We start from the raw sequence: 26,598 nt of genomic DNA, 5'->3' as shown, positions 1-26,598 counted from the left end.
TATGAATTTGTATAAGTGATCCTTAATGTCACTCAGCCCCTTGATTGATTATGATCATCTTATGTTTTCCATCCAGTGGACCATGATGCCTTGTGGCCGCCTGTCAGCTGCACTGCTTAATATTTCTTAATAACGAAATAAGCAACAAGTTATATGAAGATGTCACTATGGGTTCTGGATAAATACGATTCCTATTTTTCGCTATTTTCTGTAATGACTGAACACATAATTGACAGATAAATCAATACTGAAATTTAGTTGCAGCATTACAAGTAAAACACATGTAAGCTGGCAAATAGCCCTCAGGCATGGTGTGTATATATAACCCATTTATTTCATCGTTTTTAGACATGCACAAGTTCTTTTTCTTTTTTTTTTTTAAATTTTCAGTATTAAAACATTTTACACATCTGTCCTTCTGATTAGATGCTGTAAAATGCTGTAAAAACTGTAAAAATCAGTTTGCCTTCTCCTCATTTTATTTTGAACGCTCCACCACAGTATCCGTTCTTCCATCCATTCATCTTTTTTCTTCCACACCCTCCACCTCCTCCCTCTTTCCTCTTCCTCTGTGGTCGTTGTTCGTTGACTGATGTAGGCCCCCTCGTTGCAGCAGCAGCAGCAGCAGAAAGAAAAGGAAGATTTGATTCGCTCTCTGGTGGCCCAGTCTGGCTCCTCATCCTCGCCCGCTGCCCCAGGAAATAAGGTGAGACATGAAATGTGTTTGAACGATCTTATTTGTCAAAGACTGTCTTAAGTCTGCAAGTATTTCTATGTTCTTTTTAAAGCTTCAACTAGTGATTTCTATCTTAATTATTGTATTTAATAGTCATTGAGACTATTAAATGTTAAGAGAATGTCTTTCACTTTAGACGATAATACGTCTCATATGACTGGTCATGAAATGAGTTTTAATCATTTCCCCAAAACAAATGATTAGTGATCAGAGATAAAATACTATCAGTTGTCACTCTAATCATTTCTGTCTTTCTTTTTTTATCTTTTACCTCTGATCAGGAGGGAGCTGAACAGGAGGAACCGGAGGAGCTCGACTTCATGTTCGACGAGGAGATGGAGCAGATGGACGGACGTCGCAACACCTTCACTGACTGGTCGGACGAGGAGACGGACGGTGAGATAGACGACCACGACGTCAACAAGATCCTGATCGTGACGCAGACTCCGCCTTACCTGAGAAAGCACCCGGGGGGCGACCGCACCGGACACCACACATCGCGTGCCAAGCTGACCAACGAGCTGGTCAAGGTGATCAACGACGGGCTCTTCTACTATGAGCAGGACCTGTGGGACGACACATACGAGCCTGAGTACGCCACCATTAAGGTGAGGTCATTTTTCCTGCTGCTTCATATGGGAGTGATTTAAATCGATGTGAAGCTGTTTGTGTTCGTGTTTTGAGTTTATGAACCAGATGTGTGGTGATTCCGCCATTACTGCTGAGCATGGTAGGCTGACAGACTTGTCAATCAAGCAAAGCACAACCCCAAAATCTTCATGAAGTTTCCAATTTTAAAACTGTAGAAAAAGTAAAAAATGTCTCATTTTAACTGTGGCTTTTTCTCTTTTACTTCAGTACAATCTGACGGACTTTGGTTATAGTATTAAGTGAATTTGGACATTGTTTTAGGCTTAGTTATTGCAGTAAGATCTAAGATAAGGTATTAGGCAATATCGGTGCACCATGAAGAAAAGATGTAATGTATTGTATGACCATAAGGGTGATACATGTGGTTTGTATTTGAACCCTTAAATAATAATTTGGCTTTTTTCTTTTCTAAGCCTAAAGTAATTGTCCATATTTGGTCACCGCTGGCAGAAAGACAAAAAGCAACCAATCAAAACTTAAATAAAGATAGAGCTCATTGTTTTTTGTTTTTTTATTGATTTTTTTTTTTTTTTTTTTTTTTTTACAAGAGATCAGTTAAGATTTCCTGCTTTAAGACGAGACTGATCAGTACGTCGCTCAAGAAATGCTTCTGGCAACAGAAAGTAAAGAATAAATGAGCTGTGGACCAGTGCGTAGGATCTAGTGGCATGTAGCAGTGAGATTATACACTAATTAAAACATAATTATGTGTCCATTCCACTAGATACTGTAAAGTCTACACACTGCACCTTTTAAGTAAAATAAAAGATTTAACTACAGCGTGTTTGGGCTGAAATTATCAACATGAACACAAATTATTCAGGGATGTTTTTTCTAATAAATAATGAAAATCACGAGGACTCTACCAGAATGTCTGTCTCTGTCAGTGGACATTTTAAGGATCATGTGATCTGCACGTTGCTTTCTAACCTGCCTGGAAACATTTGAGGGCATCATCCGCAGTCAAATAACACAACCCGCAGCTGATACATAACTCGAGGTTGACTCTTCTGACTGCTTCCACGTTGTGTCACCGTCATATTGGAGGTGTTTCTGCCCAAGGCCAGAGGACGAGTAGATTTATTCTTCTTCAGTTAGAGCTGTTTCTGGATTTGGAAACGCAACACAGAACAGAAAGTTTTGTTTTGTTTTTTGTTGTCACTGCTGCCCATTGTAGCATTGTTGAACTCTTTGTGGGACCTTCACGTGCTCGCAGGCACACGTCCAGCTGCGTGTGGAACAGAGGACGCTTGTTTATAAATAAACCCCGCACACAAGGCTTCGGCCTGAAGGGTCGAGCTGCCGGGCTGCAGGGGGGAGGTGAAGATGGACACCCAAAAATCTGAGGATACTTGGTGGAATGAAGGAGCAAGTGTGAGTCGCCCATGGTGAAATAATGAGAAGGATCGTTGCACTGGAGACTTGTTGTGTGTTTTATTGTATGATTTTTTAAATTGAGCTGTTGTTGGAGGAGGAGGAGCACGTGTGGAAAATTCAGGGGGTTTTTGTGTGTTGATGTAACCCAGCTGGCGAGTATAGAGTCAGAACAGTATGAGACGTCACCATGAGGGTGAAAAGACTGTTTTTGGCAGCCATGTTTTGCTGCTGTATCTTGATCTCCAGACTGCTGCAGATAAGGTCTGTTGATGATCAGTGTGTTAACGTTTCACTTGATGCTCCAGGTTATTTTTTTTATTGATTTACCCCCCACCACCCCCTGCTTTTGGTAAAGATCTCGAGTTTCGATTGAGAAATGTGTATGAGACATTACAAATTAAGTAAAATGAATCCATGTGTGTCAGCCAAAATAAACAATCATCTATAGAGTTGTAGGAAGAGGACGTATTCTCCCATGTCCTCACATTAATATTGGATCTTTTTCATTCTTTTTTTTACAGCAAGAGGTGGAGAACTTCAAGAAGGTCCACCTGATAAGCCGTGAACAGTTTGACTGCCTGACTCCCGAACCCCCTGTCGACCCCAACCAGGAAGTCCCCCCAGGACCCCCAAAACCTCATCAGAGTAAGGACATTAAAAAAAGACAAACAAACACAACACACACATGATACGATACCAAGTTCTAACTTCTAACTCTATGTCACTATATTCTCTCATTTGCTTAGTCTGTTCATTGATGAAAGTGATCCTACTTTTCATTCTGATTGGATAAGTCTTAAAGGTTCAATGTGTAAGAATTAACCAGAATTTTAGTTTGAAACATCCCAAAATTAACTAAAATGATCAAGAGACTGTGAAGAAAAGAAAATGTTTTGATAAGTCAACAAAGTCTTTATATGCTGTGTTGCAGAGACATCTACTGAAGTTAGCATGCTAAACAGTTAACTCCAGCTCTGTCCAGCCCAGCCCGTCTTGTCTCGTAATATCACTTTGTATCTCTGGGGCGAAAATGAATCACTGTAGCGCCAATTCTGCTCTGAGTCCAACATGAAAAGAAGAACAAATTACGCTGCCCTGAGCCACTGGCAGTAATGACGGAGGCAGGCTGAATCCTGTTGAAGTTTTACTATTTTCTCAGGCAAGAAAGTACCCAATTTGTGATCAGTTTATCCAAATAACGCCTTATTGGAAAGTTTCACCAGCGTCGGAGCAGCTGCTGCTGGGGAGACACCAGCTGGTCATCTCAGCTGATCTGACAGCCTTGTGAAAACTGGCCATTTGGCATTGCAGCACATTGCAGCACATTGTAGTAAATATATGTAGTAGATTATCCCTGTGGTGCAGCTGCTTTCTGGTCTGTGCAGCTCTTCTTTAAATTACTGTATCTAATGTCTGAGGCTTTTTGATATGTTGACAATGTAATATTCAGTGAGTGATAATGGTGATGCATTTGGGAAGAAGGGTGGCGTGGTGAGGTCAGGCTTAGATCAGCAGGCCAATTCTTACACATTGAACCTTTTTTTTAAGAAGTCATAAATTGATGTGTACACAGCGTGCTGCTTCATCTTTGTCATTCTGTTCAAGTGATAACAGCTGAGACTCATCAATCATGAGCCCTGTGTTGCACATTAAAATAGATGAAGCAATTAGATCCCAGATGTTATGACACCAAATTGTTTCGTTTAATGACTTGTTTTAATTTCAAGATTAAATATATTTTAATGTATCACACATCTGAAGGCAGTTAGGTAGATACATGTTCCAGTCTGAGGTTGTGTTCTTGCTGTTCTGTAACTAATCTCCTCCCTCACGTCCTCAGTCCCCACAGACGCTCTGGCAAACAAACTCTTCGGTGTCCCAGAGCCCTCAATAGCACGCTCGCTCCCAACTACCGTGCCTGACTCGCCCAACTACCGCAGTGCCCGTACACCCCGCACGCCTCGCACCCCTCATAGGAAGGACCCCACCATGACACCGCGCTTCTACCCAGTGGTGAAGGAAGGTCGGCCTGTTGATGCCAAGGTAAGATGGACTACACGTGAAGGTGAAATCAAACTGTGGTGCAAAACCTGTAACAAAAAAAACAAACTGGTATGTGTAGACAATCGGTGACTGTTCAAGTGCTGTAAATGCACCCATTTAAACATTTCTATTTGTTGTGTAATCTTTCAGACGCCCAGGAAGAGGAAGACCCGACACAGCTCCAACCCACCCATGGAGTATCACGTCGGCTGGGTGATGGACTCCAGAGAGCATCGCTCCCGTACCGCCTCTGTCAGGTGAGACTTGCTGCTTCAGACACTGATACCAAAACTATTTTCTGTTGTAAAACATTACAAGATTTCACTGGTTGGTCTAAAAAACATAAATACTTTGTGACCATAAATACTGTACATTGTGTACTCTTCACCTAAACTACTTAAGGATTAGGATTTTTGGGTGATGTTATTTCCATCCTCTCCAAATGTTAGGGTTAGGCTTTTTAAACTTTAAAGTGAAGAGTTTATTTTCCTGAATGTGAAGTGAAACAGCCATAAATGGTGCCGGTCTTTTCAGGACTGACTTCATCATTGAATCAGTTATAATATTTAATGTGGTTTCACTGACTCTCTGTCCTCGACCTTTCTCCCTCTCAGCTCTAACGCTAGCCCATCAGAGGGCACTCCCGCTCTGGGTAATATTGGCTGCACGCCCCAGTCCCTCCCCAAGTTCCAGCATCCATCACACGAGCTGCTCAAGGAGAATGGCTTCACGCAACACGTTTACCACAAGTACCGCCGGCGCTGCCTAAATGGTAAACAGGTTTTCTCATTTCTTACCTTATTTATTATTCATTCTTCAAATGGCATTTAACTCATGTTCAGAGATTATTCAGCAGCATTCATTAACAGTAAAGTGATTCTGAATGTTAAAGGGAAAAAAATCTGTTTATTTGTTTTGTTTAAAAAAACAAACAAAAAAAAACCTCGACCACGGTCTCTTTCCTTTTGACCAATCACAGAGCGAAAGCGGCTGGGAATCGGCCAATCGCAGGAGATGAACACACTGTTCCGCTTCTGGTCATTTTTCCTGCGAGATCACTTCAACAGGAAGATGTATGAGGAGTTCAGACAGCTGGTGGTAGAGGATGGGAAAGAAGGATACAGGTAAGAGCTGTAGCCAGTGATGGATGGATAAATGCAGTATTTTGATCCAGTGAACGTAGCAGCACCACCAACATCTGATTTTTAGGTATGTCAGTGACAGGGATGGAAATGATTGAAGGGGAAGTTGTTTCTTCAGCTTCATTGTTTCTTCAGCTTCAACAAGCTGTCATTGTTAGAGTTTCATTGCAGATCATTTGACCTAAACGTATCCAAAATCTTAATACATTACTACTCATTTTAAAAGCGCTAATAAAATGTCTCAGATGCCTGTGTTATGCAAATTGAGCAGCAGTGTGTGTTTGACATGTTTGCTTCACCTATTTTTCATAATCATCAAACTTTAAAAAAAACAACCCAGTTGAGTCATCTGTAATGAATATCGGCTGATATAAATTTGCATCCGCTGGATCGGAGCAAGCATCATTTTTCAAATTGAACTTTGTCTCATTATAGTAATTGATAGTATGTGTGTTGCTTCGTATCTAAGCTGTGTCCAAATCCTTTTGCTGAACACTTTGTTGTCCTGTTGAATTCTCAGGTACGGTTTGGAGTGCCTGTTCAGGTACTACAGCTACGGTCTAGAGAAGAAGTTCAGGCCAGACATCTTTAAGGACTTCCAGGAGGAGACCATGAAAGACTACGAAGCTGGTGAGGAAACCTGACAAAAAACAGCAGAGTGTGTTTGGATCGGGGGAAACTGAATGTCCACTCCGTTTTCTGCTGTTATGGATAAAAGGACGCTTGCTGCATTTCCGTTGCCCATGGAACAGTCCATTGTAATCAAGTCAAGCAGTTTCACTGTGTTGTCACAGCAGGAGATAGCTGCGTTGAGCCAGTGATGTTCCCAAATGTTTTTTCTATTTGGTCTAACATGTATTCATTTGCCTCCTGTTCACAGGCCAGCTGTATGGACTGGAGAAGTTCTGGGCCTTCCTTAAATATTCCAAAATCAAGACCTTGGAGATCGACCCCAAGCTGCAAGACTTTCTGAGGAAGTTTAAACGCCTGGAAGATTTCAGAATTGACGTAAGTTGAATATTTCTGACACTCAGCTGGACGAGTCAGTTTGTCTCTACACCGGTCGCTTTGTAGAAGCAGGGACACAGCTCTGTCAGTGTCAGAACAGGATGCATTCAGGCACAGGACTGAGTGTAGGTCATCTGTGTTTTGACAGAGATCCACATATAATGTTTACATGTATAAAATGGAAGAAAGATAAACTTAGAGTGTAAAAAGGAGCTTCAGGTCACAGTTAACATGTAAAGTTCAAGTGAAAAGTGGGCCAATACACAGCTCAGATAGATGCCTGAAAAATACAGATGAAACATTTATAGTTATAGTAGTTAATAGCAGATAATTGAAATTTTTAAAGGTAGATTGTTACTGAGTTCCATTTGATTGATTGAAATTGATTTTATATTTGATAGGTTGAGGCTGTTTGCTCTAGACAGCACAAGGTATAAAAGTGTACAATGCTACATATATTTCTGAGTCATGAGAGTTTGGAGTCCTAAAAAAAACTATTTTGATAAACCCGGGTATCACAAGATGTACATGGTGTTTTTGTTTTACTTTGTTTCTAAAAGTGTTTGTGCTTGAAAACGAGCTGCTATCTAATCTGTACTGTTTCCAGCCGCCTATGGAGGACGGAGGCCGCAGAAGACACTCATCCAGCGGGGACGGTCGTCGCCGGCACCCCTCTCTGCCCTCCAGCCGACCCCACAGCCAGGCCAGCTCAGGACCCAGCCCTGCCTTCACCACCCAGGGCCCCTCAGCCAAGGATGATGCCAAACCCGCCTGCCAGAGAGCCCTCGCCGCTGACCTCGCACCAGATGCCAAGACACTGAAGTAACTCCACAAACACGCCGCCACACACGGATCAACTCAAACACGTCTGCAAGTCGCCGGTTCTCTCTGTGCCACAGGAGGGGGGAGGGGGGCATCCTGCTCTTCAATCAAGCATGAAATTTTTTTTTTTTTTTTCAGTTTTTTTGAGAAATGCGAGAGAAAAATAACTAAAATGGCACAGTTTATTAATATGTTTTAAGGTTTTGAGAAAAATATTTTTTGTCTTAATGAGGCAAGGAATGGAAGAGGTGTCAAACGTTTATTTTATTTTTTACAAACCAGTCCACACGGTGGATGGTTTACTGGTCATTTACTATCCTGGATTTTTTGTTTTTTTTCATGTTCTCCCCCCTCTCTGTCACTGGGACCCCTCTTTGATCGTCACTGTCCGGCTGGCTGAAAGATATCTGATTCCTTGCCCAGATCTCAGATTTATGATTATTATTTCTTCGGCGTGTGGCGGTTTTGGAGACTTGGAAATAATTTGAACAAGGCTGAGCATCTGTGAAAGCCCTGCTAGCAGCCCGCTAGAGGCCGCGCTGCTCACGACATCCAACCGGACCAAAGTGGTTTGAACCGAGCGACTGACATTTCCATCCGCAGAGCCCCCGAGTGCTCTTAGCTCTCAGGCTAAAAATTACAACTATTTGATTTACTTTATGGCTGGACTTTGAGGGGGAAAATATTAAAGAACCAAATGATAAAGAGGAAAAAAGAGACTTGTAACAATCCCTCAGTATGGACACGATCATTGAAAGTTGCCTTATTTTAATGGTTTTACTGCTTCTAACTTGTGCCCGCCACCTTATTGTCGATTGTACAGCATTGAATTCAACCATATATCCAGTCACCGTTTCCAGCAGAGGCCACTAGGTGGTGTCGTGTCTGCCAAAACCCCCCTCACTCTCCTCCGTCACTTTTTCTGAACTGTCTTCCAGGTGTCACTCGGTCTGTTACAAGTTCTGTAATTCTTCCCTGTGTTTGCAAGTTGTGGCTTTTTGTGCTGAAACATCTCGACCTCTCGGAACTTTTCCGCCTTCCCCCCCCCCCCCCCCCCCCCCGAAAAAAACAAAACAAAAAACACTTTAGTGGGGTGGAGAGTTGGACCGGAGGGTCCTTAAGCTCTCCTACATGATCTCCCTTTGGGTGCTTCCTGACTTTTTTTTGTTCCGCTCTGCCTCCCTGTCACACGAGCTGCATCCATCCGTTCATCCATCCGTTTGACATCCATCCATCAGTCGACCATCAGTGATGCTACAGGACTGGAATCATCTATCTGGATTACTTGAAGAACCGATGGTTACGAGGAGGGCCGTCATTCTCTGACGCAGGTGCTCTGGGTGGAGACGCTGGCCGGGCTGTAGTGAGGCTCAGACATTTGGTCTCCGGCTTCGCTGTTAAAAAAAAGAAGTTTGCTCGGCCGACCCGCTGCTCAAAGAGGCTGATTCAGCCTCCGGCGCTCCCCACGTCTTCTGTTTGACTCACACACACACTCACACATACACACATCAGCTTACAGGCATGAACACTGACAGGTGTAATCGCACATAGGTACTCATGTAGCAGCGTGAGCAAGCTGGATATGATACACACACACACACACACACACAGCTCGATGTCTTGCCTCGCTGTGGACAAATAAATTCAAGACTGGATTGTTTGTTCACTCTGTTCAGTCGTCACTCTTCCTACAGTCAACTGAACTCTAATAGTCTGGTTTGGATAATTAAATCTTTATCCAACTCGATGATATCAAGTAGAAGAGAAATCTTTTCTTTTTCCCTCCACTAATGTAAATGTGAATTTGACAGATGAAGAGAAGTGATCACAGCTCCCTGCTACTTGTTTTATTGTTTATAGGACAGATTATATATTTGCCTTACATGTGTACGTACTCTTTAACGTTTCTTCTTTTTCTTTTTTTTTTAATGGTCTCATAATTATCTTATGCTTTTTAATTTCAATTTGCAGTGTTTCTAGCATTGTTGTTATGATGGATGTGAGGTTTGTGTCAGGCTGCCAAAACATCTGTAGATTTCAGAAATGGGAACATAGTTCACAACACAAAAGGGAAAGTTGACATCAGGGGGTCAACAGGTATTCAGTGCGAAGACAAAAATCTGTAATGTTATAGTATTTCATGTTGAAATCAGTTAATTTTGCTCTTTTTTTCTTTTAGTAAAGATGTTTGCCAACATAGAGGAGAGCAGTGTTTCCAACAAACTAATTAATGAATCTGCAGCCTCCAGGTTTTCTGCAAAGTCTAAAAATATGAAAGTAATTAGATTTTTTGAGGTTTGAATTGCACACAAAGAAATGTAGAGTCTTAATACATAAATGGATACGCAGGTGCTCGGTGAAATGACCCGTTTATCGTTGACATGCTGCAATTTTTGTTACAAACTTTTAGCTTAGTCAAACAGCAGTCATATGTGTGAAAATGAATTTGGAAAGAGTTGAGTTTGGAAAAAGCCTGAAATGTTCTAATCGGAATGAACACCTGTGCCTGTTTTTTCTTTTTTTTTTCTTTCAGTCCTTTTCCATTCTAATAATTTTGGTCTGTTGGTTGATGTTCCAGCAGAGTGGAGAAGATTGATGTCACTTTGTCTTGTCAGTGTTTCTATTTTTTCAGTTTCTTCCTCAAAATCCAGATTTGTTGGAAACATAAAAATGCAAGCAAAGCTGTACTGTTTTTTTTTTTTTTTTCTTTTCTGCCCCCTTTTAATGTCTTGTTGATTTATCTTCAGGGAGATTTGGATCAATTTTTACAGGCTTACAGTTGATGCATCAAAGTGTTAACTGGAAGTTGAAAGACAAAAAAAAAATTAGAACTATGAAATATTGAGAAAAGGAAACACATTTCCCAAAAACTTTGATGTGTGAGCTGGTGTGTGGCTGCAGACATTGGCGGACTGCCATTAGAGAGAGAGAGGGGGGGGGTGTTCTTCCCCAGGACAGTCACATGATCCCTCCCTCTAATGTGACCACCTGCCATCACCTGTCACCGGACATTTGGGAGGGGGGGGGGGGATTTCAGGTGGTGTGGGAGTTTTCAGCCTTCTCTATCAGCATAGAACTGCTGCTAGCTGTCCAAACAAACTCTAGAGGGCACTGGCCTCTGCCTGACAGTTTTACATGGACTTGGCCAGACGGCCGGACACTGAAGAGATGAACGATGGATGTGGGACGGGAGGGGAGGAGCAGAAAAAGAGAAAACAAAGAGAAAGAAGCCCTACTGGTTTGTGATGTTGCTGAGAGGAATATGGCTGGTTATGATGTCTGGAGACTGAAAAAAGGACAAAATTCCATAAAGCCATATGAATATGAAATAACTGTATATGAACCATTAAAATAGTTCATTACATTACAATATCTTAGGCTTGTCATGAGGAAAAAAAGATGAAAACAAGGAAAAAAGGAACAAAAAAATATATAAAATGGAAAAATGTAAAATACTTGAATGAGATCTTGTATTATAACATTTAATATTCATAATATCTGCTTTGTAGGCTGATGTGATTCGCTTAGTGTTATTTGTAATTTGTAGTAATTATGCTTTTCCTTTAATAAAGAAAAAAAACACAAAACGGACAAAAAAACCTCAAACCCTGACTGCTGAGTGATTATTTCTGTGTGTGTGTGTGTGTGAGAGAGAAATGTTTTGTGTCCTGACCCCACAGCAAGAAAGAAATGAAGTGCATATCTTTTTCAAAAAATATTTTAATATTAAACAGTCCAGCTAAAACTTGAACACAGAATCAAAGTAGAAGCTGTTTGTTTTTAATTCAACAATAATTTCTTATACAAACACCACTGAGGCCTTCTGTAATACATACACACATTCAACGGTATGTTCCTGTTCTCCCATTGCCACAAGGAAAAGTGCAAGTGTTCTGTCTTTTTGGTGTAGAAGACGGATTCTCTTCTGTCCGAGCCACAAGTGAACGCAGCAGAAGAGTCTGGACTGGTGAACTGTGCTGTTATTAAACTCTACATAGAATACAAAAATGTGTAATACATTACATCATTCATGTGTTTTAAAATACAGTGTTTACTCTAGTATTCATGTAAAGAAAGAAAAGTGTTAAGTGGTCGTTGTTGTCCTAACATTTTAAACAAGTTAGTGAAATCTCAGTCTTTCCTCCCACATTTTGGTTTAATCAGATGGAGACAGGATAAGAATAGATGTGTTTAAATATGAGTGGAAATGTAATGTGATGAATCAGTCCAACAAGCCCTAAAAAAGGCAGCTGCTTGTGTGTCAAAAGGTGAGAAAAATATTAACTGGAGGTAACTGGGCTGAACATTGGAGGTTATGACAGTGTTCAGTCTTCAACATTTTCACTATCAGATTAAACTGCTTAAATGTTTTCAACATTTTATAGTTTGGTTTATGAAATGTTCTGTCTGATCCGAACAGTCCAAAATGCAAAGAGATTCAGTTTAATATATATATGTATATATGACAGAAAAGCTTAACATTCAATAACCTGCACCAACAAATCTTAAGTATTTTTGTTTAAAAAAAAATAAAATGAGTTGATTATCAACATAGTGATTAGTTTTCTGTTGAGTGACTAGTCAATTTGACTAATCATTGCATTACAGTCAAGCTTAATTGACTAATCATTGCATTGCAGTCAAGCTTATCATAGTTCAAGTTATTAAATCTACTACAGCAGGAAACTGTCCAGTAAATGAAATACTTCTGAGTACTAGTGACTTGTAAAATGACTATTAGCCTCTAATTTTGAATAAAGTCATCAAATTATGATATATGCACCAATGACAAACTTCTCCATGATGGTTTGGAACAAAGATAATAAACCGCATGTATAATTCATGCTTAAATATATGTTACCCTTTCCAACAAATAAAATAAAAATAACAGTTTGACAAGGTCACATGAGATGAAATCAGGTTAAAAATAACCAAAGTGGCAGTCGACTGCACGTCAAGTGAACTTGGACGCCAAACTTGTAAAACTGCACGTGTGATAAAGTGCACCAAAAAAAGTGACCAGAGTCTAAAACTGAGCAACAGGTTTTCTGGATTAAAACAATCAGAATCGAACAGTCACTAAAGACTGATTGGGCTGAACATAAATGTCAGAGGTCACAAAGTCATCACTGGCCCTTCTTGGGTGTGTCGGGGATGCTCTCGTTCAGCGGAGTCAAGTTGGTGAGCAGGGTGTGGCGTTCATACTGTTTGGTCTGCCTGAATTTGGTGTCGGTACTGTGGAGCCTGTCCAGCACGCCCAACACGCCAAAACACTGGTTGAACCTGAAACCAGGAGGAACATGTGAGTACATCTTTAAAAAGGGAACAATGATCTACAAACAAGAATGAAATGAAGAAACCGTCACATTGGATCCATATTTGATTTTTGTCCATTTTCACATATCGGACTCATCAAAAAATACTTAAAAGATACAGTGGTCATTTTCTTTATTGTCAACAAATCCCATAAAAAGACCAAAATCAATAAGGCATAAATACTGTCTGTGTATCCTGATATAGTTTATTCCTCACCTGTTGCTCAAAAACTATTAAAAAGGAAGTGCAAGTTGCAGATCCTTGCAAAAAAGGAATTTGGATACTACCACAGTGTCATCTAGCCCCTGATTAAAATGTGCTGTATACCCGAAAAGACTGACTCGGGACAGTCTCTAAAAATAAAATCCATCCCCTTGTCCAAAACATTTTTCTCTTTTGTGAGGCTGTGCAGTGTACTGCACAGCCTCACAAAAATATGCTAGTTATGCAATTTATTAGCTTGGTTATCCGGTTTCGACATAAATACAGCATCAAATTATAACTGGCTTGTAAAACTGGGAGGACATGTTGTGGAGAGCTGGAGGAATAGCGACTGCACTTTGTCAGCTTTTATTTTACAACAACAACAAAAAACACAATCAAAACTGATTTTCAAAATATGGGACCTTTAAATGAGCAACACACATGACATCTTCCTTCATGACGATCAGGAAATCCTACAAGCATCATCCTGCTGCTGTTAATACTCAAAGAGCACCAAATGTGTATTCATCTGCGGTTATAATAATTCCCAACAAATACACTGTTTAGTCCTGTCAAGCAACATAGCTAAAAATTACCACATCCGGCTTTCATTAGGATTTTTACAAGAGTTGCTATATTTCTTGTTGTTGATCACCACAGTTTAAACATGTACTTGTCTCAAATGGGCCTTTAAACAATGTCATTTTGAGACAAGCACAACTCAGGACATTGTCCAGTAATTGAGTTCAAAAGATCAATACAAAAAACTCTCTATTATTAGCTATTAGTACTTTTGGGACACAGAGTGGACAGGCAGACTCACTTGAGGTGGTGGTAGTCATGGAACTCGGGTGAGGGCAGGAACGGGAGGTGGTATCCGCAGTGGGAGATGGTGGTGCTGATTAGAGCCAGACAGTACCACATGGAGGCAGTGCTCACGTGGGAGCCCAGGAGCACAGGCCCAATTACTACTGGCAGCGTGTTGGAGAGCTAACAGCAAAGAAGAAGAACACTCAGGTTTTTATATTCTCCGAGGAAGATTTTAAAATCCAACGAATTTAGAGAAGCGCAAATAGAAACATACAAGAAGACTTAAAAAAAATCCAAACCACTAATGAACAACTACTGATTTAAGCGTTTAAGAATGAATCTACCCGTACGAGTGGTTCTTGCATCTGGCCCATTGAGTGTGGTGGCATTAGAGGTGCCAACCTTCACAACCTGTGGTCTATGACTAGCCTCCACTATCCAATCCAGGGATCTAATTCCTCTTTAAATCATTTAGTGTATCCTCACCTTACAGCACTTATTAGTTAAAGGCTAGTGTTTTTATGGCACAGCAAAACTACTGACTAAAGTCTGACAACTAAAATGAAATGAAAAGAAGGACGGGTCATTCACCACATGCTCCAGAGGATGGGCGTAGATGGCGACGACTCCAATGGGAGCAGTCCACTCATGGTGCTGTTTGTGGAAATGCTTGTAGAGGCTGGGATGGTGAAACAGCCTGAGAGAGAAGAGGGTGAAGATCAAAATACACACAGTCAACATTCAGTTATCCACTGATGCATGGTTAAGCTCTGATGTCCATTAATCAACTGCACATTATCTAACGCCACAATGAGAAGGATGTTCACTGTTCACAATGAGAGGATGTTTAGGGGCAGTATTGTTTAAGGTTTGTGACTCAAACTTCATGGCAATCCATCCAATAGTTGTCAAGACATGTACAAAATCAATAATGTCAACCTCAGGATTCAATTCAATAGGATTCATCTTCTGGGAAACACAAACCTCTGAACCAAATTTCATGCTAATCCATCTAATAGTTGAGATGCTCCCATCTGGGACTAAGTGGTGGACTGATGGACCAACATTGCCTTGAAGCTGCATTGCTACTGTGGCTACAAATTGCTATTGAAAATTTGACACACTATCTCTGGTACACAAAATACTCAATGAGTGTCTAAGATACACTTCTTGTTAGTCAATTAACATCTGGAGCTGTCTGAATGCTTGAGTTGACTGACCCCCATCACTTAAGATATACTGACATGTTAAAGTAGGAAAATCAGGGGTGTAAGGTTCAGTTTCAGAATCCTGATAACATGCATAAACCTCATTCCTCCCTCTCGATCCTGTCCCTACCTATGAGAATAGTAAAACATAAGTTCCTCCACGATGGAAAAGACAGCCAGCTCCGTCAGGGCCCAGTGGAAGGTGGGCAGCTCAGGGCCACAGGGCTTTCCTTTCCAGCTCATCAGGTGGTAAGCTATCACCACCATGGGCCCGGAGATGCATATCCAGTTGAAGCCGACACACTTCAGTGCATGGCGCAGCTTAGCAGGATCCACCTAGATGGAGGGAGGTTTTGAACAACAAAGGAAATGTCAAATGTGGATATAATAACAGAAATATGCAAACAGCATTTCTGTGGCAATACTTATTTTACATGACAATTGAAAACTTGAGAGACACAAGAACCATCTGGCTGCTTAATGAGACAACAGGGAGTTGGTGTGGTGGGTTAAGTAGAGGAATGGAAAGCTATGCTGTTATGAATAGTCATGGCATGTGACAAATCTGAATCTACCCATAACTAGAGTAGTTAAGTTTATCTTGTGTTTACATCAATACTGGAACTGAAGAAGTTTCTAAATGATAATCTTCACTCAAATGCAAACAAGCAGACAGACACTTCTTTGTATCAGCTTAAAAACAGCTCAAGTTTGTCTGTAAATATAAGTTGACTTTTTATCCACTAAACTTTGGACCCTGGCCATGAACACATGGACTTGTCATGACCGTTGTATGTTTGTGTAAGCACATGTGTCTGAAGTGTACACAGATGAACTTTTACACAGTTACAGTACAGTACAGTTCTGTTTTGTATTTGTACATGTCTACTGTAAGAGATTTTTAATTATGCAGCCCATATGTCAATTCTGAAGTTTATGTCCTCCAGGGATAGACTTTAAACCACACAGATAATGCCATAGGTTGAGCCATGCCCAAATATGGGCAGATCCAACACATCTACAACATACAGAACTTAGTCTACTGGTCGACAGACAAAACAGTGCTTAGACACCTCTCAGGACCTTTGTCCTCCATCCAACACTATATCAAACCTCTGACTACAGTTACTTCTACCCCGTTCAGGGAAAACAGTCAAACACATATCTGACCTCGGCCGCTATAGCGACACTATCAGAATGCCTCCTGTTTTCCCTAAATAGGAGCAGACTCACTGCTTACCACTATCTCAAGGGGAGACAGTCTCTAAACCAAGATTTGGTGTGGCCTTGTGATGACCGAAGAGCCGTTTGACCCAGTGCATGCCAATGATTGATGGAAATGATTGAAAACTCCCTCAGAAAAAAAGGCCTTTTTCAAAGCTGACAATTTGACTTGTCATAGACTTGTAGTAAAAGCACAGGTGTTGTTAAATATAAAATGAACAATAGCTCGTTCTATTTAAATGTCCCAGTAAACTATGACAGTGTGACAGTGAGCCAACATGCACAACACCAGGAACCTGAAACTGAAGCAGCTGAATGAATTTCAGCTCTCTGATTTATTATTTACACCTGAGCTTCTCCCATTGTGATGTCAAAATGTCTTGAAGGTGTAGTCAGTTGTTGTATTTCTAATCTGATAAACGCCTGTAATTACAAAAGTATACTATGTTGCAACAGTGCAAAAGTTCACATATATACACATACATGTGTTCACACAACATGTGACATAAGAATATGTCTTGAACACATACAGTATGAGAGTGTGTCGCATATACAGTATGTATGATGAGTGTACTGCTCTGCTCTCATCTGCATCACCATACAATAACTTTAACATGACAAATAAATGTCATACTGCCTTTTATGAGATGTTACCAGCAAGTTTCATGTCTCTGATTGCTTCTTTCTTTTTTACTTTGCTCATATTGAAATAATCAGTAACCAGCAGGTGCCTGTAAAATACTTTAAATGACATTAATCAAAGTGAAAACCCTTAGTTTAATTAGGAAAAGATGAACATGAGTGTGTTCAAATATTATTCATTTAGGTGTTCGTTCTTCTTTTCAGACATAACTAGACTTGAAAAAGCCATCAGGGCATGGGATACACTTTCCTGCTGTTGGTTTTATACCAATTGTGTTATCAGCCCGCCTTGGCTTTGTTTCTAACTGATAAGACTCAGGATTAGACGGTTATTCTCAGTCAGCTACGTTATCTCTTCTCAGAGGGACAGACTATAGAAATCACTTGATGATCCAGCAGATTGTCACAGATAAAATGAGATTATTTTAGATAATGTAAATTTTATTCCTGACATCAGATCAAACAGAAATGATATGTCACTCTATAAAAGGTGATGATCTCATTTAAAACAGACAAAGCTGGACGAAGAGACTTTTGACATGCTACATCACATACTGTAGTAAATTCACTGAAAAGTTATTTTGTTTGACCATTGACTGGTTCGAGCATAACCTCCTGCCGTGGTTATCAGTAATGTCTCTCTTTATCTATGCACCTTCCAACAACATCCGTTAATCAAACACAGTGAGGAGACTTTGGTCAGATTGAAGTGGACACGTCAGATCAGCAACACTGAGGGCGATGCACTCATTAAACTTTATTGTCGGTCAACTCATAATCACGAGATGTCTGTGACTAATTAAATAGCTGCTTTAATATAAAAAAATCTGTCACACTATTATTGTTCAGCTGGTGAAAACAGCTATGCGGGAAGTGACTATTACTGTATTTTAAAATAATGTCTGACAGCTTGTTTTCTATTAAAAGACCATTAAAAAAGATTTATTAACAAAAAGTGTCTTCGTCAACCAAAAGTCTATCAAACTTTAAGCCTATTCCAATATTTTTAAGTCACAGGAGTGATTAATTAATTAAATTATTAATTTGTTCCATTCATTTACTCATCCATTCGTTCAGGCTCATTAAGAAAGCAGATGAACTCTATCAAGTAGGGCGGGGGCGAGTATGGCAAACATCTAAATCACGATTAATTGAACTTTTAACCTCGATTACGATTAATGAACGATTATCTCCACACTTGATGAACAATTATGTATTTTTACAGTTCCTTTTGTTTTGTATTTTACACTGCTGCCCTCACATGATATTTTGTGATATTTTCGCACACTTTAGGGAGTGACAATAATGATGTTTTAAGGTGTGACGCTGTGGTTAATGTCTAGTTTACTTGAACTATGAAAAGATCATGGTTTGGGTATATTAGCCTTCACTGCATGAAATGTCATAAAATAAGTTTTATTCCGATTACTCAGAACCAGCTGCACATTACAGCCGCAGTCTGAGGTTAAACTGGGTCATAAAGAAACGTATAATAATATCAATGGTGGTATAAGTAATAGAATGGCTGCAGGTTGCAAAAGTCATTTGCATATCAATACTAGTAGATATGTAAAAATAAATAAATAAATAACTGAAGCCTGAAATCCTTGTGAGGTGAAACTGGAGCAAACACTCACAGATTCAATCAAAACAGGATACAGACAAAACAGCTGATAACGACATTAACAGTGTAAGATTGGAGCCTACCGGGTTATTCTTGTCCACTTGGATGCGGTAGCGAGTGATGAAGGAGGGTTTACCACTGGTGTCCACCAATAGCAGCAGAGCATTCGTCCCCCAGAACGCAATAGTTGGGAGTAACATGGTCCCTGTTGAGAAAAAAAAAGCCCACTGTCAGAGCGGGACAACATGACAGCTGCTGACCTGACCCTAAGGATTTCAGCAAAGGCGGAAAAGATAAATACTGCAGCTTTTTGAGAGGCCTAAGCCAAAAACAGACAATATGCTGTAAAATATGGTTTCAAACTTATTTTAAATCTGTTCTTAATCTGCACACCAGGCATATCATATCAAAGCCTGTATATTTTATATTTGTACAGTATGTAATGTTATAAAGGGTAATTCATATTATTACGGAGGCAGAATTGACTGAACTCGATGAGGCGTTTTTATTGCACTTGCTCTGTGCTTTATTGGTTTATCATACATCATTTGAAAAACGCCTTACCTGTTTACACTTCCACACATCATATTAGACTTGAACATAATGTCCTACACAGATAATATCTGATTGTAGAATACATGACACGATAACAGCAGGATGTCTGAATTATAAAAGTGAATAAGTCGACACCAGAGATCATGACTATGCAGAGTTGAACATGTGCTACATTTGTGGCTGGTACCAAATCAGGGTAAATACCCATTTGTGCACACCCATGATTCTCTAGGGAGATGAAATCATGCATATAATCTAATTTCAAACTACATTATTAAAATTGAATAAATCTAGTATGAACCTCTCCCCTGACTGTGATAACTCAGATTCTAATAAACGATTGATATTCACGATGATGTATTGATGCAAAGCAAGTTTTTGTAATGTAAGTAACAGATGTGTTGTGTTTGATCTTTGCCCGACAAAGACTGACTCTGTTAGGAAGCTGCAATAACTAAATATTTGGTTGCAAAATGTTCGTCAACAGATTGATTTTTTATCCTTTTTTTCTTACCACAGTAGAACAAAAATGCTTCATGACCCTCGAACCTCAAGTAGAGCTTGGTCCACAAATTCTGCCAGAAATCTCCTGAAGCTCCCCAGAACTTCTGAAAATGCCTGAAAGAAAAATTGGTGTCAAGCTCACAAGATTGTTTTCTTATATGGTTAAAAAACCCAAAAACATACAGTACACCAGGCACAAGACACATTTGAAATTTGGAAATTTGTTATACTCTTCTTATTGTCAACAAATCTCATGCAGAGACAAACCAACACTGAACTCATCCCACTTTGTGTGTACCCAAAGCCTGATATAATGTGTTCTTCTGTGCCGTAGACCTCCATTGTTCTCTAAAAATGAAATTAAATGAACCACACCTCTGCAGGTTAGTCTCAAAGATGTACCCTTTATATCTAGCTGCATGGCACTTTCTCTGACCTGGTTTTAGTGCCCGTTCTCACAGACTCTTGGTCTTTGACACCTGATTCCTGATAAATTTGCAAGAGCTCAGAGCTGTCCTACTAACCACCTAGCAACCACCTAATAATGCCTGGGCAACTGTCCTGTAAGACTTCAGGAATCACCTAGCCTTACCAAATACCCTGCCAAACAAAACACCCAGAACACCCTAGAAACCACCTAGTGAAAACCTTCATAACACACTATTGTGTACTTTCAAATACACAACCTACTATCTTCTCTTCTTAGACCCTCTGTTTTCTTGTTATCTTGTCCTGCCCAGTCCTACTTGGCCCAGTGCCACTCAGTCCTGCCTGACCCCTCCCATCCAGTTCTCTTCTTTTCTGCTCCATTCTTAGTTCTGCATGTCTTGCCCTTTGTAATCTAACCATCTGTGCCACTACCACTCCTCAGGGTTCATCTGAGGACAAGTTTTGTTGGTTTGTTTTATGGTAATAATTTGTAAGGGGATCCTACCATGTCAGCGAGTTGCCAAACGCAGCCAGGAATAAGATTCCCGATCCGATGACAAACACAGCTTTCTTCACGGAGTCCCACAGTCCTTCTGGGCCCTACAAGACAGAGAAAAGGCAACAATTGTATATGAATGTCTCTTTGTTATGATACTGTGCAATCACATGAGGTAGAGTTACATCAGCTTTTTACCACAAAAACATCTTATGGTGTTAGAAAGGTCTCTAAAACAACACTGAGACTGTTGCTAAACCAGACAAATTGTCTTTCAAGCATTTCTAAAGCACTGTATTACAATACTTTGGATGGCTTATGTTTTAATAAGGGTGAGGCATCTAGCACTATGGGATTACAAAGATAATGCATTGTGATGGAGAGGGTGTGACTGAAAGAAAGAAAGAAAGAAATGACGCAGCAGGAGAGCAACAAAAACAAGCCTCTAAATCCGTCATCAAGAAATGGTAAAGAAGACTATGCAGGTTATAGTGTACTTGTACATTTAAGTGTAATCATGTGTAAATGTCCCCATCGTGGGACTAATAAGAGGAATATCTTATCTTATATTCCTAGATGGGCTTATTGGATATATAACAGGATTGTGTTTTTGGTTTTGCCTTGTGTTTTCCCTCCTGCATAACCAGCCTGCTACTCCCTTCACACCTGTCCTGCATCAGGCTCGTCAGCCCTGCCCTTTCCCCTGGCCTATCAGCTCCTTTCCTGTTCTCATGTTCCACCTGCACCTCATCCCGTCATCAATGTAATTTGTATTTAAGCCGTGAGTGCTATTACACAAAAGCAGAATTAAGAAATCCAGGATAATTGGAAAATCTCACCTTAATCCACTATCTAGGTTTTGTGCAATAGGCTTCAGGTTTTAAGTTTAGTGTTGATGGATCCTTTGTTCAGTTTTGCTTTGCCTGCACTCCTGAGTTCTGTTCCCAAGTTGAGTAAATAAATACTGATTCTTCAGTTCCTATGGACTGCTGTCTCCTTCATTTGAGTCCACCTGCTCTGCTACTCCTAACAGTGGATCAGTTCACTCAGTGGGAATTAAGCCTGGGGATTGATGTCACATTCACCAGACCTTCTAAAAGGCCAGCTTTTACCCAGGCTTTTACCCCAGCTGACCTCAGCTCAGCCATGGCAACCGTGGGAACAATGTTGTGCTGGATTCAGTGCTCAGCTATCTGTTCTCTTTTTTTAGAGCCACAAACACATCTTACAGATGTAGATATTTATACATGGAGGAGGACATTTTATTTACTACATGTATTACCTATGTCATCCCTAAGAAGTGGTGTCTGCAAAAATGTCCAAAAGAACACAAATTAATTGTAAATACTTCCCAGTGTCCGGTATTCACTTATTTCCCCATGTCTGAACATAACAGTCACCTCACTGTCAATGATCAAAACACATTTTTCACATTCTTTTTTCCATTCACTTTATGTTCCATTCAGGGTACTGTATTTTGACCCAGGGCAAAAGCAACTTTTCAAGTCAAGCCTGTGTTTAGGACCATTATGTCATAGAGGGCAGGTCTCCACAAGCTATAGCAACAACAACGCAATCAGGAGAAAACTATTTTGGTGTTAAGACAAGTCAAGTCAACTTTATCTAGAAACTGTTTTAAACAGAAATTATATGTGCTACTAAGTAGTGCTTTACAGAAAGTCAATATAGATAAAATCTCAGATGTAGAAACTGATAAATCACTACAGGACTGATGCAAGATTGAGATTTTTAAAGGATAATTTAAAGGAAACACTTGACAGATGACACAGCAGGTTATGATTACCCACTGTAAGACACATACAAGACTTTCAGGTTTCTTTAAGAGCTTCTGACACAGCAATTCAAAAGGATTTTCTCGTCAACACTAGTTGATGGATTCTGAAGGATTTGCTCCTTGAGCATTGGGAGGCTGTTTTTATTGCAGGTTTTACATACCTGAAGGTTTCTTCAATATTAATAAATATGCTACAATAAAAAAGTGCTGGTAGTGGTGAGGAAGAAATTTGAATCATATTGTCAGTGGGCAACATAGAAAGGTTAAAGTCTGTTTTCTAATAAAATAAACACTTGGGTACAAAGTTAATGGACTATAAAAATATTCTTTTCCATTTTTCTAGGTAATAGTCCACCAATAGCAGGAGGATAGCCAAGAAAACAAAAAAACAAGTTACATATCAGATCATCTAAATGTTGAGCCTGTGTTTACTGTGACTTACTGTATACTGTTGCATTGCAGCTGCTGAGCTGCTTGTGTTTGATCACCCACCTGCACTATTGTATTATGGTAATAGCATAGCATGTTGTTGTAAAGGTGCCGTGTTCTTACCTGTCTGCTGCCGCTTCCTGCTGCAGCAGCTCCCATCGCGTCTGTAAACACAATAACAAAATACACTGTAAACAATGTGCTTTTATTTTTCAGGTAGAACTAGAGCAGCTACATAACTATATTATGTATTTGATGGGGTTAGGCAACAGTCATTAAAGGGCTGAGAGAATAGAAAACACAAACAGGCTTTAAGAGAATAAGACAGATAAAATGAGTCACTCCATAATTATCAAGGGTACAACACAGTTCTTTAGTCCCTCAGTGGGATTGTCAACATGGACGTTAAAATCACTGACAGCTGCTCATTAAAGTCATCAAAAAGGTTGCACAGTATATAGGTGGCCTGTCTATATTAAGGAACATAGCTCAAGAGGAGGAATTCAGCTGAAGAGCCACATATTCAAAAGAAATGTCCATAAGACAGCTGCTTTAATGATGCTTTCATTGGAGGAAGTCATTACACAGATGGGAGGGGTTGACTCGATAAGAACAGCTGCAGCGTTATGTTGGTCTCACCATGTTTCAATTAAATACATCAAATCAAGATTGTGCTTGATAATAAAATCAGTGATTAGTTGTTTTTCCTGTCAAAGACCTGACGTTTAATAAAGCTAGAGTTAGTGTGTTTTTGTTTGCAGAACAGGTTGGACGCTTCCTGTTTTTTAGCAGATTCACCATTTTTATTTATTCAGATATCAGCTGGAGCTCGCTGCATTTTGAACACAGCCAGCTGGACATGCTGTGCTTTAATTAGGCTGTGGAGACAGAGGGTGAGTCTGATTCTGTTGTGAAGGATGAAGAGGCAGTGGGTATTGTAACTGCGATGATTGTGTCAAAACAGGTGGCGGTGGATGCTGAGGGGGGTTCAGGTGAGAGAAAATTAGAGGTAACTTTGGTATCAGCAGTGAACAGCTCTTTTATCTGGTCATTGAACTCCAAGAGGGGGGAGGAGAGGGGAAGTGTGACTGGAGAGGATAACCACATCAGTTAATTATTAAAAACATAATTTCAGTGCAATAAAATCCTCAAAATGTATCCTTAAATTGATCATTTGGAGAGCAAATGTGACATGTCCTGTCCCAAAATGATTAAAGATTCTGCTATTGATTTTAAAATGAAGCTGTCTTGCAAAACTGAAGTTTAAATTTAAGGAAATCAATCTTTAATTTCATAATTTAGAGTGAGTTTATGTCAATCACACAAACAAGTTGTAAAACACTTTCAATGTTTTTGAAATATATGCCAATTTATTCATCAGTAATACATTTACATGTAATTCAGTACATCATGTATAAGACTTGCTGAGGCTACTTTACCACAAAAATGTGAATTAATAAAACTATGTCAAATGTAGTACAATGAATTTATTCTGTTTAACTGCTTTTTATCTTTCTGTGGTACATTAATCATCTAAGTGCCGTGTAGCCAGGGGCAAAATTTACAGCTGAGGGATTATTAATAATCCTATTATAATACATCCTTATAGTGTGCACTTTTTCAGTTAAATTCTTGGGGATAATAACCTGCCCTACATCCACTCTCTGTTTGTAATTCAGCAAAAAATAGAAAGTTTAAGGGAAAGAAGTAACAAAAATGTACTCAGACTGAAGCTGGCAAAACAAGAAATACAGACAGCAGAGATGTTTGAATGGCAGTGCTGGAAAAAGTATTTCAGTATAAAGATAAAGTATAATATCTCTTACTTAAGCATCAATACCATGCTGTAAAAATAAATACTACAAAATATTTCTGTACATAAGTATTTACATTTAAAGCATGAAATGTTAAAGTACTCTGACAAGTATCAGTGTGAATGTTACCATTATATATTACACAATTGCATTATTATTAATGATGCATTAATGTGTACTGTATATAGCATGTTACTGACGATGATTTTGAATTGACAGAATTGCAGATAAACCGTTTTTGTCCATCAAATAATGAATTAAGCAACACATTTTTGCAGCTTCAGTGCAACATCTTTATAGGAATATCACAGTTCATGCTTAAACAATATTGGCCAGATGCCTAATTGACAGAAATTATGTTTTTTAGACAAACTACCACTACTTCAAATGTGTGTGAATCATAAACACTCCTTCACTTTTTATTTTATTTAGGCTGCTGATTAGAGTAAACAAGACTTTGACACTGTGATTTCAGTTTTACATTTTATTATTATTAAATATTATAATTAATAATAACTAATATATTATCATATTTTAGTATTTCATGTATACTACTACTACAGTTCAAGTATGCACATTTCACTTTAAATCTGTGCCAATATCAAATTCAGGTATATTATCAATCAACACCAATATTACTCTTGTACTATTATTATTTCTCTATATTTTTTACTAGCCTACTATTGCTTTTGTGTTAACTCATTATTTATTGTTCTTCAATAGTAGCATTGCGAAACACACATTAGACTGTGTGCTGCCTTCATACAGTCAGCTGGACACCACTACAGTTATCGATATGTTAACAAGTGAAATAAACAATGAACTTACCGCTGTGCTTCGTCTTCGCCGTCATGTCTCAGCTCTGTCTCTCTGTCGTTGCTGCAGCTTTTTCACATGCGTTTATTTACAACGGTGTGCGACTTCTGATTGGCTCGTCCTAGGTCAGCTGACGGCAACCCTATATTTGCGAAACTATCGCGAGATTTGTTGGCATTGTACATAATTATCTTGTAAGATGTGGTAACGCTGGGGTTAAAGTCTGGTTAGGATTGGGGAAAGATCATGTTTTCGGTTTAAAAAAAAAAAAAGATAACTCTCGCGAGATCTTTCGCAAATCTAGAGTTACCATCAAAACATGAACCTATGTTATTTTTCCTGCAGTCGGCCACATACATTCAGGTGAAGGTTGAAACACAGCATGGAGGATGTTGACTGCGGTGGGATTCAACCGCATGTTTACCGGGGAGGGGGAATATAAAACTTACTAACAAGAGGGAAGAGAAAACAATAGCCTGCTGTTCACTTTGTATCAACTACAATCTGATGTACACCATTTATTTTCAGAAGAACAATAGAGCAGTGTGAGACAAATAGTTTTGACTTTTTTTAGTTTTTTATAGTTTTCCTCAAACAGATGACAATATAAATACAAGGCTGGTGTAAATCCCAAATGAATATGAATTTGTTTGATCTAATCCGGCCTCTACACCACGATTGTAATGTGCTGTTTGAAAAGTGCATGCTGCTGAAATTAAGTTCATAAACCGGAAGGGACTTTTTTTAATGTTTGAATTCCTCAACTTTTGCCTGTTTGGCCAGAACAGATTTGCTTCTCATAATTTTCGAGATCATCCAAGTGCAACACAGACCAGATATGAGTCATGTTCAGCTAAATGAGGATTTAAATAAACTGGAACTGGAAAATCCGGACATGTGACATAAATTAAAATCTGAAAAGTGTTTAATTATTAAATGCATTAAAATAAATC

At 39.4% G+C, this 26,598-nt stretch overlaps 2 protein-coding genes across 4 annotated transcripts in view; one reads left to right on the top strand and one right to left on the bottom strand.

The window, feature by feature from the left end:
- larp1 (La ribonucleoprotein 1, translational regulator) overlaps nt 1-11,385 on the top strand; it is a 54,635-nt gene extending 43,250 nt beyond the window's left edge. For 2 of the 3 annotated variants that reach the window (XM_053332372.1, XM_053332371.1), the window contains exons 12-21: nt 599-706; nt 1,018-1,344; nt 3,286-3,409; nt 4,605-4,807; nt 4,958-5,064; nt 5,422-5,579; nt 5,787-5,931; nt 6,470-6,579; nt 6,830-6,957; nt 7,565-11,385. In XM_053332372.1, the coding sequence (XP_053188347.1) occupies nt 599-706; nt 1,018-1,344; nt 3,286-3,409; nt 4,605-4,807; nt 4,958-5,064; nt 5,422-5,579; nt 5,787-5,931; nt 6,470-6,579; nt 6,830-6,957; nt 7,565-7,783 (1,629 nt within the window). In that variant the 3' untranslated portion in view covers nt 7,784-11,385. The remainder of the gene's footprint in view (nt 1-598; nt 707-1,017; nt 1,345-3,285; nt 3,410-4,604; nt 4,808-4,957; nt 5,065-5,421; nt 5,580-5,786; nt 5,932-6,469; nt 6,580-6,829; nt 6,958-7,564) is intronic. The other variant, XM_053332373.1, reaches the window with a different exon arrangement.
- Nucleotides 9,550-25,740, bottom strand: faxdc2 (fatty acid hydroxylase domain containing 2). The gene is made up of 9 exons (XM_053332389.1): nt 25,658-25,740; nt 23,139-23,179; nt 20,801-20,895; nt 19,877-19,980; nt 18,891-19,012; nt 15,448-15,653; nt 14,701-14,806; nt 14,123-14,289; nt 9,550-13,062 (listed from the first exon to the last, which is right to left on the bottom strand). Exons 1-9 carry the CDS (start codon nt 25,680-25,682, stop codon nt 12,906-12,908), a joined length of 1,023 nt encoding a protein of 340 aa, XP_053188364.1. The 5' UTR covers nt 25,683-25,740; the 3' UTR covers nt 9,550-12,905.
- Between the last annotated feature and the right edge of the window lie 858 nt (nt 25,741-26,598).

The sequence above is a fragment of the Scomber japonicus genome, chromosome 13 (genome assembly GCF_027409825.1).
Source record: "Scomber japonicus isolate fScoJap1 chromosome 13, fScoJap1.pri, whole genome shotgun sequence".
NCBI classification, from domain to species: Eukaryota; Metazoa; Chordata; class Actinopteri; order Scombriformes; family Scombridae; genus Scomber; species Scomber japonicus.
The sequence above is the reverse complement of the archived record's forward strand: the minus strand, read 5'-3'. Positions and strand labels throughout refer to the sequence as shown.